General features: G+C 40.4%; 1 protein-coding gene across 2 annotated transcripts in view; it reads right to left on the bottom strand.

The window, feature by feature from the left end:
• Positions 1-14,765, bottom strand: part of CMSS1 (cms1 ribosomal small subunit homolog (yeast)) — a 61,609-nt gene that overhangs the window by 4,983 nt on the left and 41,861 nt on the right. For both annotated transcript variants that reach the window (XM_021714671.1, XM_021714672.1), the window contains 6 exons: positions 14,326-14,397; positions 12,436-12,565; positions 8,452-8,511; positions 7,491-7,593; positions 2,885-2,945; positions 2,397-2,484 (listed from right to left, as the gene is read on the bottom strand). In XM_021714671.1, coding sequence (XP_021570346.1) covers positions 2,397-2,484; positions 2,885-2,945; positions 7,491-7,593; positions 8,452-8,511; positions 12,436-12,565; positions 14,326-14,397 — 514 coding nt within the window. The remainder of the gene's footprint in view (positions 1-2,396; positions 2,485-2,884; positions 2,946-7,490; positions 7,594-8,451; positions 8,512-12,435; positions 12,566-14,325; positions 14,398-14,765) is intronic.

Raw genomic sequence — 14,765 nt, 5'->3', positions numbered from 1 at the left:
CCTCAGCCTCCCAAAGGCGCGGGATTACAGGCTGAGCCACTGAGCCCGGCTATTATTATTGTTTAAAAGCAACAGCTCTTTAAATGATTTTTCCATATGAAATAAACCTTCACATTGAGTTCTCACAATTCTGTAGAAATCAAATTTCAACAGTCAGGACAGTTTTGTCTTCTCTCTTCCCTTCTCTTAAATCTAGAGAAGAGTGGTCTTGTTGCATGGGGGAGGTGGTAGGGGGAGAAGGGGTCTGGTGACATACAAAAAAATCTGGATTTCAGGAGAGGGAGGAGGTGAATCTTTAGCTAAAGCTGTAGGTACCAACCTGAGAGCACATCCCTGGCCTCTCCTGACACCCAGGAAACTTCTCCCAAATCTGTGACTCATAGAAGGACTCTGGGTGCCTTCCATCTGTTCCTTAACTTTCTTTTTTTGAGTTGGAGTCTTACTTGGTCACCCAGACTGGAGTGTAGTGGCCGCTCCCGGCCACCACAGCCTCGACCTGCTGGGCTCTGGCGATCCTTCCGCCTCAGCCTTCTAAGTAGCTGGAACTACAGGCGCATGCTACTACGCCCGGCCAATTTTTTTGATTTATTGTAGAGATGAGGTCTCGCTGCCCAGGCGGGTCTCAAACCCAGGGGCTCAGGCAATCCACTCACCTCAGCTTTCCAAAGGCGCAGGATTACAGGCTGAGCCACCGAGCCTGGCATTCCTTAACTTTCAATGTCCTAGGATGTCCACAAGACAAAAATCCAGGCTCCTTAGCTTACTGTTCAAGCCCCACCCTCTGCAATGTGACTTTCTTTCCAGTTGAATCGTGAGTTATTACAGCCCATGAAGAATCCAAGCAAGAAAGTTTGCCTCTTTAATCAAAATAAAATAAAAATAATAACTAATATTTGTTGAGTGGTTAGGGTGTGCACTCAACAAATATTAATTATTATTATAGTCCTGAGCTCTTTATTGGCATCTAATTTTCATAACAGTAACTGAGGTAAGTATGATGGCTATCTTTGTCATTGGGATAAAGAAACAGGTTTAGAAAGGCTCATTACCTTGCCGAGGTCACTGAGCTGGGAAGTTGTTGGACTTGGGATTTGAATCTGAGGGTCTCTGAACCTTGGCCCCGTACTGCCTACTCAGCACCTCCTCTCGATGCACCTGTGTATTTGCTCTCTGAGGGTCTCATCTGTGAATTCTTTCCCTGATACTCCCTACCTATTTCAGTCCTCCCCACACTGCCAAGACCAGTTAAGGACCCTTCCCTGCAGGTTCAGGCCACCACACCATCTCTCCCATTTCAACTGCTGTTGAACTTAGAAGTGCTCATCTGACTCTTGGCATTTACTGCCTCATGTCAGTCTCTGTATATGCACATTTAGCTCTTCAAGCGGACCAGGAGCTCTGGGACCAGGAAGGCCTGGACTGACAGCCCTTGGGAAGGGACGCTTAACCCTCTGAGCTTCAGTTTTCTCGCATGAGAATGGTATCCTGTGAGGATGCTGTGAGTACCAAACGAGATAACACGTGTAAGGGTGTCTGGCATAGGATTACACACAAGTAGAAACTAAAAAAAGTTCCCCTTCGGTTGTCAGGGGCCGCCAAGTTTGTTACTCCTTAGCATTTGCATGAAACTCTGCATATAGTGGGTTCAGTGAACCCTAGATGATTTTTATCTGGCGAGAAACACCAGTAGTTTTAGCTTTTATTTTATATGACTATCTCTACACTGAGTTACTATACTGATGAACACATTCCTTTTTAGATACATAAAATAATCTGGGAATAGCTCCACGCAGTTATAAAAGAAAGTTCTATTATAATATTAAATAAGTAATTCAGAAATTTTGAAACCTGTCTGGTAGGTAGAACAGGTAAGATCATCGGCAGGTGAGCAGGTCAACAAACTATTAAAACCCACTGCTGGATGCTGTTGTCCGGAAGACTTTCCGGATAAGTGCACTTGGAAAGAAATATTCTGGAATACCTGAATCACACCCATTCCAACTGCATTTTTGTTTCAATGTTTTATATGCCAGCCCTCAACCGGAATGGGAAGGAGTCTTGGGGAACCAAAAGATCCAGTTGACAGGGCAATGCCCAAACATCCAGCTTTACAAATTTCAGAGGTTGCAAATCGATGGAATTGGCTGTGTGGATTCATTAACCTGGATTTTGAATGTGTTTGGGTGGGCATGTGGACTACAGTTTGTCACAGTCTCTATCACTTTCTATTGCATTATGCTTGCTGCTTGCTTCAGAGACTACAGGCTGAGTTTCCAATTCCTGAATTAAGGCAGAGGTCTGGCTTTTCTACAATCCCAGTGCAGTTTCTGAGATTCACATGAGGGCAGGGCCAACTCCTAACTCCGGGTAAGAGCATCACCGCCCTCTTTTCATACCTTGTTTGACAAGTTCTTTAATTCTCCCTGGAGTTCCCACACCCAGGTGCACCACACGCTTCTCCAGCAACTTCACCTGCTCCTGGACCTATTCCAAGATGGAAGAGAAGAAAAGGAAGCATCATTAAGAAAGCGCACTCCCTGGCCAACTGAGAACATTTACAATTAAGAGAGTAAAAAGCAAATGGAGCTACCCTTGTTTAGGGTCAACTTCTAGAGAGGAGTATGTTCCTAGAAAACCAGGAAACCCTCAAAGAATCTGTGTTCAAATCTCAGCTTCTGTACAGAAATGAGGCATGGCAATAGTGAGTGCTGTTGGAGCATTGGATATGTCAAGTTACGGAATTAAGAAAAAAACCAGAATGGTTGTTAAATACATCGCTAAGGAAGGGACCAAAGAAAATATGTGCACAGGAGACGAGGAGACGAGCATAGGGGAAAGGTTGACACCTTGGACTGGCCCTTAGGGATCCCAGGCCTTGGCTTACCTTGATGTGTTTTGCAAATAATTTCATAACTTTGCTGTCTCCTCTGAATGCTGTCATCGACCTAATGAAAAAGGAATAGGTTAAGCAGCTCTCTCATTCCGAGCTACATTGACACTTAAGTATTATATCTTGCTCAAATACTACTTAAGTATTATATAATACTACTTAAGTATTATATCTTGCTCAAAGAATGTGTGCATCTGTGTGTGTGTGTATGTGCATAGGTGTGTACGTATACATAGACACAACAAAATTCTGGGATTTTCAGGTCAGCCCATCTCTGCAATGAAAGTGGAGTAGCCTTTTATTCTGGTGCACGTCTGCATTGGCTTCTAACTCTCATACACAAGGTTGACCTTACTGAGGCTTTCTTGATTAAAACACATGCATCTGCCTTTCATTTGTAATACAGAACTCCCTTATTTCAGGTTCCTGGCAGAGTGTATCCTCTGCGGTATAGTACTTGTGCAAAATTTGGTTGCAGGAGATATCTTAAAGCAGTGATGTCAGTCTGTGCTCTGTGGAGTCCAAGGTCACCTACAAAGGTTGGTTTGTGGTGGCCCTGAGGGGGAGCTGGGGAAGGGCTGGACAGGGAGAAGGAGGACAGATATCTTCCTGTCAGGGCACCCTCCTCTTACCTACTTTGTAGACTGAGTTTTTCTATAAAATTTTACATGTGGAAATGGATTGGCCAAAAAGAAAGACAAGAAGGATGGGAAGGAAGGAAATAAGAAAATAAGAAAAGAAACCATTGGTAAAAAGGAGTGGCTGCATTAGAGCTATGAGAGGAGGTGAATATCTAAATATATTCATCTATATATAATATCTTTATATATATATATATATATATACATACATACACATACACACATATATACATGAGTGAGGTGATCTGAGAGGCAGGTGTGAAGACCGAGGGACACTCAAGAGCATACGTGCTGTAAAAGTGTGTGCCTTGTAGAGTGTGCCCTGTAGAGAGCGTGTGGCCTGTGAAGAGCATGCCATGTATAGTCTGTACCCTGTAGAGCGTGTGGCTTGTGAAGAGCATGCCATGTACAGTGTGTGCCCTGTAGAGAGCATGTGGCCTGTGAAGAGCATGCCGTGTATAGTCTGTGCCCTGTAGAGCATGTGGCCTGTGAAGAGCATGCTGTGTATAGTCTGTGCCCTGTAGAGCGTGTGCCCTGTGGAGTGTGTGGCCTGTGAAGAACATGCCATGTACAGTGTGTGCCCTGCAGAGAGTGTGGCCTGTAGAGAGCATGCCATGAAGTATGTGCCCTGTAGAGAGCACATGCCCTGTGGAGAGCATGTGGCCTGTAAAGTGTGTGCCCTGTAGAAAGCATTCCATGTAGAGTGTGTGCCCTGTAGAGAGCATGTGCCCCATAGAGTGTGCTCTGTAGAGTATGTGCCCAATAGAGCGTGTGCCTTGTAGAGTGTGCCCTGCAGAGGGTATGGCCTGTAGAACACTGTACCCTGTAAAGTGTCAAGTGTGCACCCCTGTAAAGGGGTCAACTGGCTTCTTTAAAAATCAGAAGGTCTTGCAACACTAGACCCATAATCTCACCTCATAATAACTGGCTGAGCTGGTGCCATACACATTGCCTCTCCTGCCTCTGCCTTGGCAGCCGGCCCTCAGCCCACACCAAACAGCCACAAGACGTCATCTGTCCAGCGTTTTTATTGTAGAGATGACACTGAGGATGCTGCCACTATGTCATATTGGGGAAAGTCATGTTTCTTACAGAACTGTTTTTGTTTTTTTCCTCAAATTCAGAGAATATCGTGAATCTAACAACTGACAATGTTTTCCAACTTATCCTGGCCTCTGGGAAGTATGGGCCACAGTTGAGGCCATCTCTGCAACTAAATGGGACTTTATGAACTTGACCTTGGACACCACTCCTAGTTAGCTTCACCAGATTTTCTGTTCTTTATTTTTTATTTGCTTCCATTTTCACCACTTGTTTTTTTATTGGTATTTCTATGTATCACTTAAAATTCTGTTTTGAGAAGTAGGTATAAATGAGCAATCTTTTGTTGTTGTTTTTAAAGTTGGAGTCTCACTCTGTTGTCCAGGCTGGAGTGCAGTGGCACATTCACAGCTACCCCAACCTCGACCTGCTGGGATCCAGTGATCCTTCTGCCTCAGCCTTCCAAGTAGCTGGAACTACAGGCATGCGCTACCATGCCCGGCTAATTTTTTATTTTATTGTAGAGACGAGGTCTTGTCAAGTTGCCCGGGCTGGTCTTGAACCCTCAGGCTCAGGCAATCCACTCGCCTTGGCCTCCCAAAGTGCTGGGATTACAGGCTGAGCCACTGATCCTGGTCAAACAGTCTTCTAATTGACATTTGAGGACTGACCTGAATGGTAATGCTACTTTCCTTTATACAATCATTATTATGTTTTGAGAAGTACTATTGACCAGTAAGAACATATAAGAATGTTCTTACATATTCTTGCAGAATAGTGATTCATGCTACACAAGTTTTGTTGCATTCAGGTTTTTGTTCACACATAAGCCTTCTCCATAACAAGGTTAACTAGGAAGATAATTTAACATATGTCATGGCTCTCAAAAGAACAGATGTCCTTATAAAAGCTAGAATTATTACACATTTGTCTTTATGAATAGGGCTTGTTGTGTCTGCTCAGATATCACCTTCTGAGAATCACCTAACCTTGAAACGGATCACAATATTACCGGGGACACAGAAAAATATTGGGAACTGGTAAATGAAGTATGACAACACAGAGCTTTCATGTTCCTCAGAAAGGAATTTATGTACAATAAAAGCTCAAATCAATTTGACAACTTGATTTTAAGAGGCCATTCCAGGCCAAACTCTTTGCCATTAGCACTTGAATCTAAGATGAATTCTGGGTTGGTCAGGTGAATGCCTGTGATTTCAGAACCAGCACATGCAGCTTCCCAGAAGCAGTTGGAGTCTTAAAGATCTATTATGTTTAGAGCAGAAACAGTTGAAAGAAACACTTTCATTTTACTGGGAGGCTTCGTGATACAATATAACGTGTGTGCTTAGGTGGGGAAAGAGGGTTTAAAAGACTACTACAGTTTAAAAAACGACTTCCCTAAATTTGTGATTAGATTAGATCACTTAGAACAACAGAGGCTAAATAACGACTGAGTGTCTATATTTGCACCTTAGTCTATTTGACCAAGTTCCCTTTTCTTCATGACTTGGATTTTCCTTTGTTTTGTCGCCTGTCAAAGCCTGGCCCAGAGCCTGGCTACTAGAGCGTGCTGGTCCCAGTAAATTCCATCTTACTCTGACGGCTCTTTTCTGAAAGCTAAATGTTACCACTGACCCAGTAGAAGTCTTTTTGTTTATTCTAGAAAAACTACAGTAAATGAAAAGGTATGTGAAAGCACTGAAAATCTCTCTTTAAAACATAATCTTTACATTTAAGTCTTTGGTCCATTTGGAATGTATCTTGGTATAAATGAGTTATGAATCTAACTTTATCTTTCCAGATGGCTACTCAGTTGTTTCAACACCATTTATTAAATAATCCATCCCTCCCTACTGATTTCGGATTTGTCACTGTAGGCATATGCTTCATTTTCATATGCATCTGGGTTTATGTCTGAACGTTCAGTTCTGCTCCACTGATCTGATCTGTCACACATGTGCCAGTTCCATACTGATTTAATTATTGAGATTTCCTAATATAGATATTTGTGATTTGTGGGGCTATAATCCTTTCATTGGTATTCTTTTTCAGAATTTCTTCATCTATTTTTAGTTGTGGATTTCCCACATGAATTTAAAACTTATTTATCCAGTTCAAAAAACAATTCTACTGGAGTTTTGTTAGGAATCTGTGAAATTTATAGATTATCCTAAGTAAAGCAGACATCTTTACAAAACTCAATCTTCCTATTCAAGAATACAGTATACCTTTTTGTTTGTTCAAAAATCTATGTCCTTTATATGATGTTTTCTCTCTATAAATTTTGTAAGCTTAGTCTTTGGTGTTTTATCTTTTCCTATTGCTATTTTAAGTCGGATCTTCCATTTCTTCTTCTAACTGCCTGCTGATGGTATGATCTTGCTTTTCCTCTTGCTGCCCATATGAGTGTTCTCCACACAGCAAAGTGATCCCTCAAAGTGATGATTCGGATCACATGACTCCTCAAATTCCTCCAGTGGCATCCTATCTCAGGGTATTTTGTGCTTACTGTCCCCTCTCCCTGGAATTTTCTCCCAGATAGCTGCTGGGTTCTCTCCTTCACTTCGTTCAAGTCTGCTAAAATGTCATCTCCTTAGGAATTGCTTTTTGTGACTACCCTTTTTAAAGCAGTCTCATCCACTTCTGTCCCTTTGCCATGCTTTGTTTTTTCTGCACGTATCACTATCCCTGACATTATAACATAGCTTTGTTTGTTTATCGTCTGCTTCCCTCACTGGAATGTAAGTTCCATGAGGGCAGGGCTCTGTTTTGTTCATTACGAGATTTCCAGTGCATAGAACACATCAGTTACTCAGTTTAGCACACATCAGTTACTCAGTGTAGCACACATCAGTTACATCAGTTATCAGTTACTCAGAAAACATTTAGCAGGTAGAACAGGTGAAGCTTCCAACCTAATGAGCTCCAGGGCTCGGACGGCCGAGCTGCAGATGATCAGTATCAGGACCGATTTCTTCTCACCGTGGTTTTTCTGAAGTTTTGCCCACTTAGGACAGACTGGAGAAAAGACAACAAAATGGTTATTCTAAATGCAGTGAAAGTAATACCCCCAGAGTTGAGTATTCACCAGTTAGTTCTTTATTAACGTTTAAGCTAAGGAAAATATAATAAGCACTGTTCAATTCTAATTCTGTTTTCTGGATATTGAAGATATTGGATTAAATGGGAAAATAACTCTGATTCAATAATGTTAAACTTTAACGGGATTCTCAATAATAGATAGAAAATGGAACTGGCATTTAAAGAATAGCAAATATTTATTAAACACTGATATCATGCTAAGCACTTGACATAAATTTTCTTTTTTAGCTCTCATAATTCAGTAAGATGATTCTATTATCACCTAGATTTACATTTGCTGAATTTGATGCTGATAAAGGTTTATGAACTCAAGTTGAGTGTTGTCAAAACTGCTTACAGTTTGAAAGCATCGTATATCTATAGATCAAAACTATTTCACTGCAGGCCACCAATAAGTGATGACTTAATATGAATAATCTAGTTATTGCTGGTTACACATAATATATATTGATATTTAAAATATCAAATTAGAATGACTTCATAATAGCCATGGTCTGAATTCTGAACATGTGAACAGAATTTTGGAATTTCACACCTGGACTCGAGATCACATAGTCCATCCTACCTATCTTTCAGATAACATAATCAAGTCCAGGGGAGCACTTGGTGACTTGTCCTAGGTCAGAGTCAATTGGTGGGAGACCTGGGACTAGAATACTGCTCTCTGGATTCCTAGACCAGTTTTTCTAATGCGTTACAAAAGAAAACCCAAGTTCCCAAAGCCAGAGCAAAATAAGAATAAATTTAAATAGACTAACATCAGGGTTTACTTACTTTCTTTTAGGTATGATGAAAGACTGTGAGTCAAATCATTAGGCTTGAGGAAACAGGCGTCTAGAAATATGAGAAATGTGTTTTGTAGGGAATTTTGCAAACACACAATCAAAATAGGTTAAATGTGAATGATGTTTTTAAAGTGTTGTCTAGTATTTAAAATAACAGCAGCAACAAATAAATTTTTAATCCTCCACATAGCTGCCAATAATTTCTTAGAGCAGTGATGTAGATGCTTGTTATATCACTCAGCAGACTAAGAAGTCCCTTTATTTTTCAAATTCATAAAATAGGCACTATACAAAGGTAAGGGGAAGTGGCTCACAAATCCATGTAAAGATGCTCAAACTCATCAGTCATCAGATAATTGCAAATCAATACAAGGATGAGATTCCACTTTACACACTCATTAGAATAGCAGTCATTAGAAAGATGTACATTGAGCTGGGATTGGTGGCTCAGCCTGTAATCCCGTGCTTTGGGAGGCTGAGGTGAGTGGATTGCCTGAGCCTGCAGGTTCGAGACCCACCTAGGCAACTTGGCGAGACCTCATCTCTACAATAAATAAAAAAATCAGCCGGGCATGGTAGCGCGTGCCTGTAATTCTGGCTACTCGGAAGGCTGAGGCAGAAGGATCGCCAGAGCCCAGCAGGGCGAGGCTGCGGTGGCCGGAAGCGGCCACTGCACTCCAGTCTGGGCAACAAAGTGAGACTCCAACTCAAAAAAAAAAAAAAAAAAAAAAGAAAGAGAGATGTACATTACCAAGTGTTGCTGAGAATGTAAATGATGGAAACTCTTGGGAACTGTAGTTGGAAGTGTAAGTTGGTATAGCTATCTGGGAAAGTAGTAATATTAAGATGTATGTACCCCGTGGCCCCAAGATTTCATTTCTAGGTAAACAATGGAAAGAAATTCTTATGTGGTCTATAAAGGTACTCACATAAGGATATTCATGCTGGCACTATTTACGATACTAGGGAGCTCGAAGGGTGTCCATATCTGGGAAAATGGATGAATACATGTGGAAGATGAAAACTCTGTAATACTAAGTAGCATTTAGAAGCAATGAACTAGATATGCATAGAGCCATACAGGCACTTCCACTTGAAAAAGTGAAGAAAGAAACTGAATGAGAGGAACAGCGCAGTCACGTAGGTCCGTTTAAATATGCACACACATACACAAAATGATATGTTTTATAAGAGTATGTACATTTAAAAATGTGTATTAACCTGTTAGAGTGGAGGTCTACAAGGATAGGAAAACAGTGTGTGCATTAGGGAAGAATGGGAATAATACATCAAAATGCAACACAACAACACAATAAAAGACAAGGCAACACATTAAAAATAAAACCAGGCCTTGACTGGCCAATGATGATATTATCTAGTAATTATGTACGATTATTAGCTCTGTACCTGAGATGTATAAAAAAGAAATATCATGGTTATCATTCTAATTCTATTAGAAAAATTTGTCTATAAACACAGCAGAGTGTCGGGAATAAACTATTATGAAATTTATATTGTGACCCAGCATTTATAACTCACATTCTGTGAGGAACTAACTGTTCCAAGCTGTTGCCGAGTCTCAGATGGTCTTTAAAACTGTAGTTTCCCAAGCTTGGATGTGATCAGACTCACCTGGAGAGCATGACAAAAAATACAGCTTCCTGGGATGGACTCTGTTTTACACAGTGAGAATCTCTTGGGTGTGGGGCTGGGCATCTGCTTTTAAAGAAGTTCCTGGGTAATTTGGTTGCAGCTAGGCTGCAGGCATTTGAGAATCACTTAGCTAAACCACAGTGCAGCTGTCAGGAGACAGATGAGGGGTTAATTAGCTCCGGGCAACTTCAGCCTTGAAACCCTAATTACGTGCCCATGTGTATGACATTAACAATGTACCGTGTACAATATTAATTGAAAAGACATGTCTCTACCCTACAGACAAAAACAACCTCAAATCAAAACCAAGTTAGACACTCGACAAACTACATGGGAACAATATATTACTATTTATATTCACCTTATATTTATGCCCCTCCCCGAGCCTGTTCCAAATAGCATCATGGCATCTCTGTCCCCTCACCTAGTATAGACTTCCTCTCTGTGCTTGGTCTCACCAAGGTCTGTTCTAAACATTTTTATGGTGCCTCAGTTTATTGTGTTTCAGGATGGCCTCGCTTCTTAGCTGAAAATAAAACCTGTTCTTGTTGACTATAACAGTATTTCTAACATACTTTCCTTCCTCCCTGAACCCATGACTACACATTCTTGCCTAACAGTATTACTGAACTCTAAGAAAACAATAATATAATACAAACTCACTATGGAACCCAAATGACTCCCTGAAGGTTTCTTCTGACCTCTGACGCTCTATAATTATAGAGGATCAAAGTTTATGATGATCCATGAGGTTACAGGTTAACAGCAGCCCCACTAACTCACAAATCCTTCCTAAGTTCAAGTTATGCTCTAACAAAGAACTGGAAAGGAAAACTGACCATTGAGACACAGTAAAAATCAAACTTCAGTTAAAGCTTGAAAAGTGGCTTAGTTCCTGTGACAGTGCAGTCAGAACACAGCTCCCACAGCAGAGGCACTGGTGTGCTCAGAAGAGTGGGTTCTAACTGCTGTTGGAGCCGTCTGGACTCAGTAAGTCTGAACTCCAGATCTCACTCAAGTGCAAATGCACTTCCTCAACTCCCTAAAGGGTAATCTTCTGGAAAAGGAACAGGGCACTCATGTCTCCAAACCCAATGTGCGTTTTTAAAAAAAAGCACATCACAAAAGAATTATAAAAATTCAGGGAACAGACTGTTTTTCAGCTTCTTAAGCTTCTAGAAAGCATAAAGTTGTAATGGAAAAAGGAAATCAAACCACCCTCGACTTTTTCTAAAAGCAGTATTAGATATCCCTAGTAGTCTATAAATAGCTTATTTGAAGCAGTGGTACCCAAACTTATTATGGCTTGATTTTATGACAATATCTATTTTCTCTCATCCCTATCTAAATGAGTTAAAAGATGTATAATTTTAAAATTAATTAAAATTAATTGTTTAAGTTTTGCAATGTCTTTAAACTTAATTATAAAAACATCAAGGCAGTAGATTTCAAACTCTAGTAGGCTTAGGAATTCCCTGAGGTAAGGTGTCAGCCTTGTTAAAAATGCAGAATTTTGTTCCTGCCCTTAGATAGTTTGAAAAAGTCTGAACTGCAACCCCAAACACTATTCTAACAACAAAATCATGACTGGAATTGCACAATGAGGACACAAAACTATGATGCTTATTAAGGCTAAAGTTCTTGTTCATAAAGGATGAGGAAATTGGTGTTTCACATCTATACTTTTAAATATGTGCTTTATCTTTTTTTTTTTTTTTTTTGAGTAGGAGTCTCACTCTGTTGCCCAGACTGGAGTACGGTGGCATGCTCACGGCCACCGCAGCCTCGACCTCCTAGGCTCAGGTAATCCTTCCACCTCAACCTTCCAGGTAGCTGGAACTAGAGGCATGAGCCACCATGGTCGGCTAATTTTTTGATGTATTGTAGAGATGAGGTCTCACCAAGTTGCCCAGACTGCTCTCGAACTCCTGAGCTCAGGCAATCCTCTCACCTCCACCTCTCAAAGTGCTGGGATTACAGGCGTGAGCCACCATGCCTGTGTGTTTTATCTTTATTTTAACTTCTAGCCTCATTATTCTTACTCCATGAATTGTCTGCAAAAAAAATGCATACTCACCATTTAGTCTTGAATAAAAAATAAAATACAATCACAAATCTTAGTATAAGAGTCAACAAATGCCATTTAACATCCTAATAAGGAAATTATCCATCAGTTAAAACTATTAAGTTGAGAGAAGGAGTGTCAGCACATGGAAAATATATTCATTTACTGGCTCAGATGCCGAACCATAACATACAGTGGAAGAAAGATGAGCCTGTTTTGCTCCTCTGCTTTAGGAAAACTGAAGTCTGGCTGTACCTGGCAGGTTCAGTTCTTCTAATTCAATCACCGAGCGAGTGCTGCTATAATACTCTTTCATCAGTTTTTGCAGGTCTTCAGGTATTCCTGGTTTTGGCTCTGTTTTTGCCAGAACATCAGTAATTTTCTTCTAAGATATGAGAAGGAAGAAAAATGGGAAGAGAAAACTTAAAACGCCATTTGGTTTAGAATAGGTTGATTCCTCTTGCACTTGATGGCTGAGTGTGAATGTAAGTTCTAATAAATGCACTTGAGAAAATGTATTGACTACTAATTGGATATAATTATTGCTTTGAAACAATGAACAGACAATCTAGAAGGCTCCTTGTAACTCTTGGTCTATGACTTCTAGGAGAACTGAAATTTTTGTAGGAGTCTCCATACTAGGGTATTATTTTCTGTTCAGAGTCAATAAATCCCGTTGCTATAGAAAGCTCTTGGTTAGCCCTCAATGGTTTGCATTGCTGGAAGGGTAGAGTTTTGAGACTTTCTTGCCTAACCTGGTTCTGAGTCTCAGTTTGGATTTCTGGCATTACAATAAAAAGCCTTCAGAAGTAATCTGAGCATGGGAGACTACTGAAAAGGGGGACTTTACACCCTCGATTCTCAAGTCTTAGGAGACCGACAATGTTAAGGTGGCCCTATGTGAAGTAGGAAACATATTAGAGGAAATACTTTCCAACATCTATTTTGCTTTGGATTCATTTGTATAGCGTGCATTGAATGCCTGATATGTACTGGAAACACACAATCGTTCATTTATTTCCATCATACACTGCTCTTCTCACTTCCTTCTAATGTTCCACCAAAGATCCAGGAGTCATTCCCCTCTCATCCCAGTTTTTTTCCCCTCTTTCTACAATTTCCTCATTTCTACACCACTGCCAAGAATGGTCAAGGTTCTGTCAAAGGAATTAACTTTTAAAAATATGTCATCAGTGGGCACATTTTAGCATGACCTCAGTCAAGGCTAAACTATCTAGTGAGAGCTCTGACCTTGAGCCACCAAGAACTTAACACTACTGAAAGCCATTAGTGTACAAACTATCAAAGAGAAGTTAAAAATCATTTCTTTAAGGACCTGCCAAACCTCAGCCAATTTGGCATCTTCCATCTTCCTATTTGGCCATTTTCAAGAAAAGAAAATATATGCACACACACTCTCAGTTTCCTAAAAGCTTTCTGTTAAGTAATTGGTTTGCGTCCATCTTTTCTCTAATCCCAATCATATTTCCTCTGCTGACTTCAGCAGTAGATCTTTCTTGGCAGGCAGAGAATTACACTGCTGTTTTCACAACTGTGGTAGAAGGTCAGAGCTAACCATATTTTCTTCAAGGCTGAGCTATAAAATAAGTTTGTATAGGTGTGAGAGTCTTCCCTATGCTCACAGGCAAGTGTCAAAATGGAAGAGGGATGCTTTTTACCTTAACTTATTGTTCCAAATTAGAGTAAGAAATGCCTTACACTATCTCCATCTGCTTATTATTTTCTAGTTATTAATATGCTAAGGTGTATGGTCTTAAAAACTGGAATGAGTAGGAAAAGAAGGTTGATATATTTCTTTTTTTTAGACAGAGCCAGAGGGGAGGATGGCTCTGGGCTCCTTCTAGAATTAGAAACCCATGTCTGACATCTAACCACAGTGAAAACACAGGGTGGGGAACAAAGATGTTTGGTACTCCACAAGACTGAAATAGGAGTCAGAGGAATTTATGTTTAACTCCAACAGAAACACTTATTACTATAGTGACCTGAGGAAAATCACTGAACCTCACTGAATCTTACAATTTCTGTATCTCTTAGGAAGGGATTACAGTAATTGCCTCATCAAAGTACGATATATAGAAATGTGATGGAAGCCGCATGGGGACATACGACGTAAGAAATTACCTTTTTCCTCTTCCTGGTCTTGGTGGCATTCTCTTCTGTTTCCTTTGGTTGTATTAAGAAACATTCTTTGGGCTATAAAAAATATAAATGAGAAAACAGTCATCTTTGTATGATGAAGAATGAGTTAACGGTATTAATTCCAAAGTACTTTCTGCCATGCATGTATTTTTCAGATTATCCTGGTAATATTCTACAGAGAGATGCCAGAATACCCACTGCAGGATATTATACATGAGTTGGGCTGAGGGAATTTCAGAAAGTCAGAAAGTGCAGATGACTTAAGACTGGGAAATCTCGGAACAAAGATCAAATGTGTGAGTGTCTATGTAACCTTGGTATGGTGGTGCAGGGCATTAAATGTTGAAGACAGTGGCTGGGTCTGTAAAACACAGGCAGAAATAGATGTGATTAAAACTTAGATGTGCTAAGACAGTCTTTGA

The sequence above is a fragment of the Carlito syrichta genome, unplaced genomic scaffold (genome assembly GCF_000164805.1).
Source record: "Carlito syrichta isolate Samal-C Ts95f unplaced genomic scaffold, Tarsius_syrichta-2.0.1 Scaffold305700, whole genome shotgun sequence".
NCBI lineage: Eukaryota > Metazoa > Chordata > Mammalia > Primates > Tarsiidae > Carlito > Carlito syrichta.
Note: the sequence above shows the minus strand (reverse complement) of the source record. Positions and strands in the feature narration are given on the sequence as shown.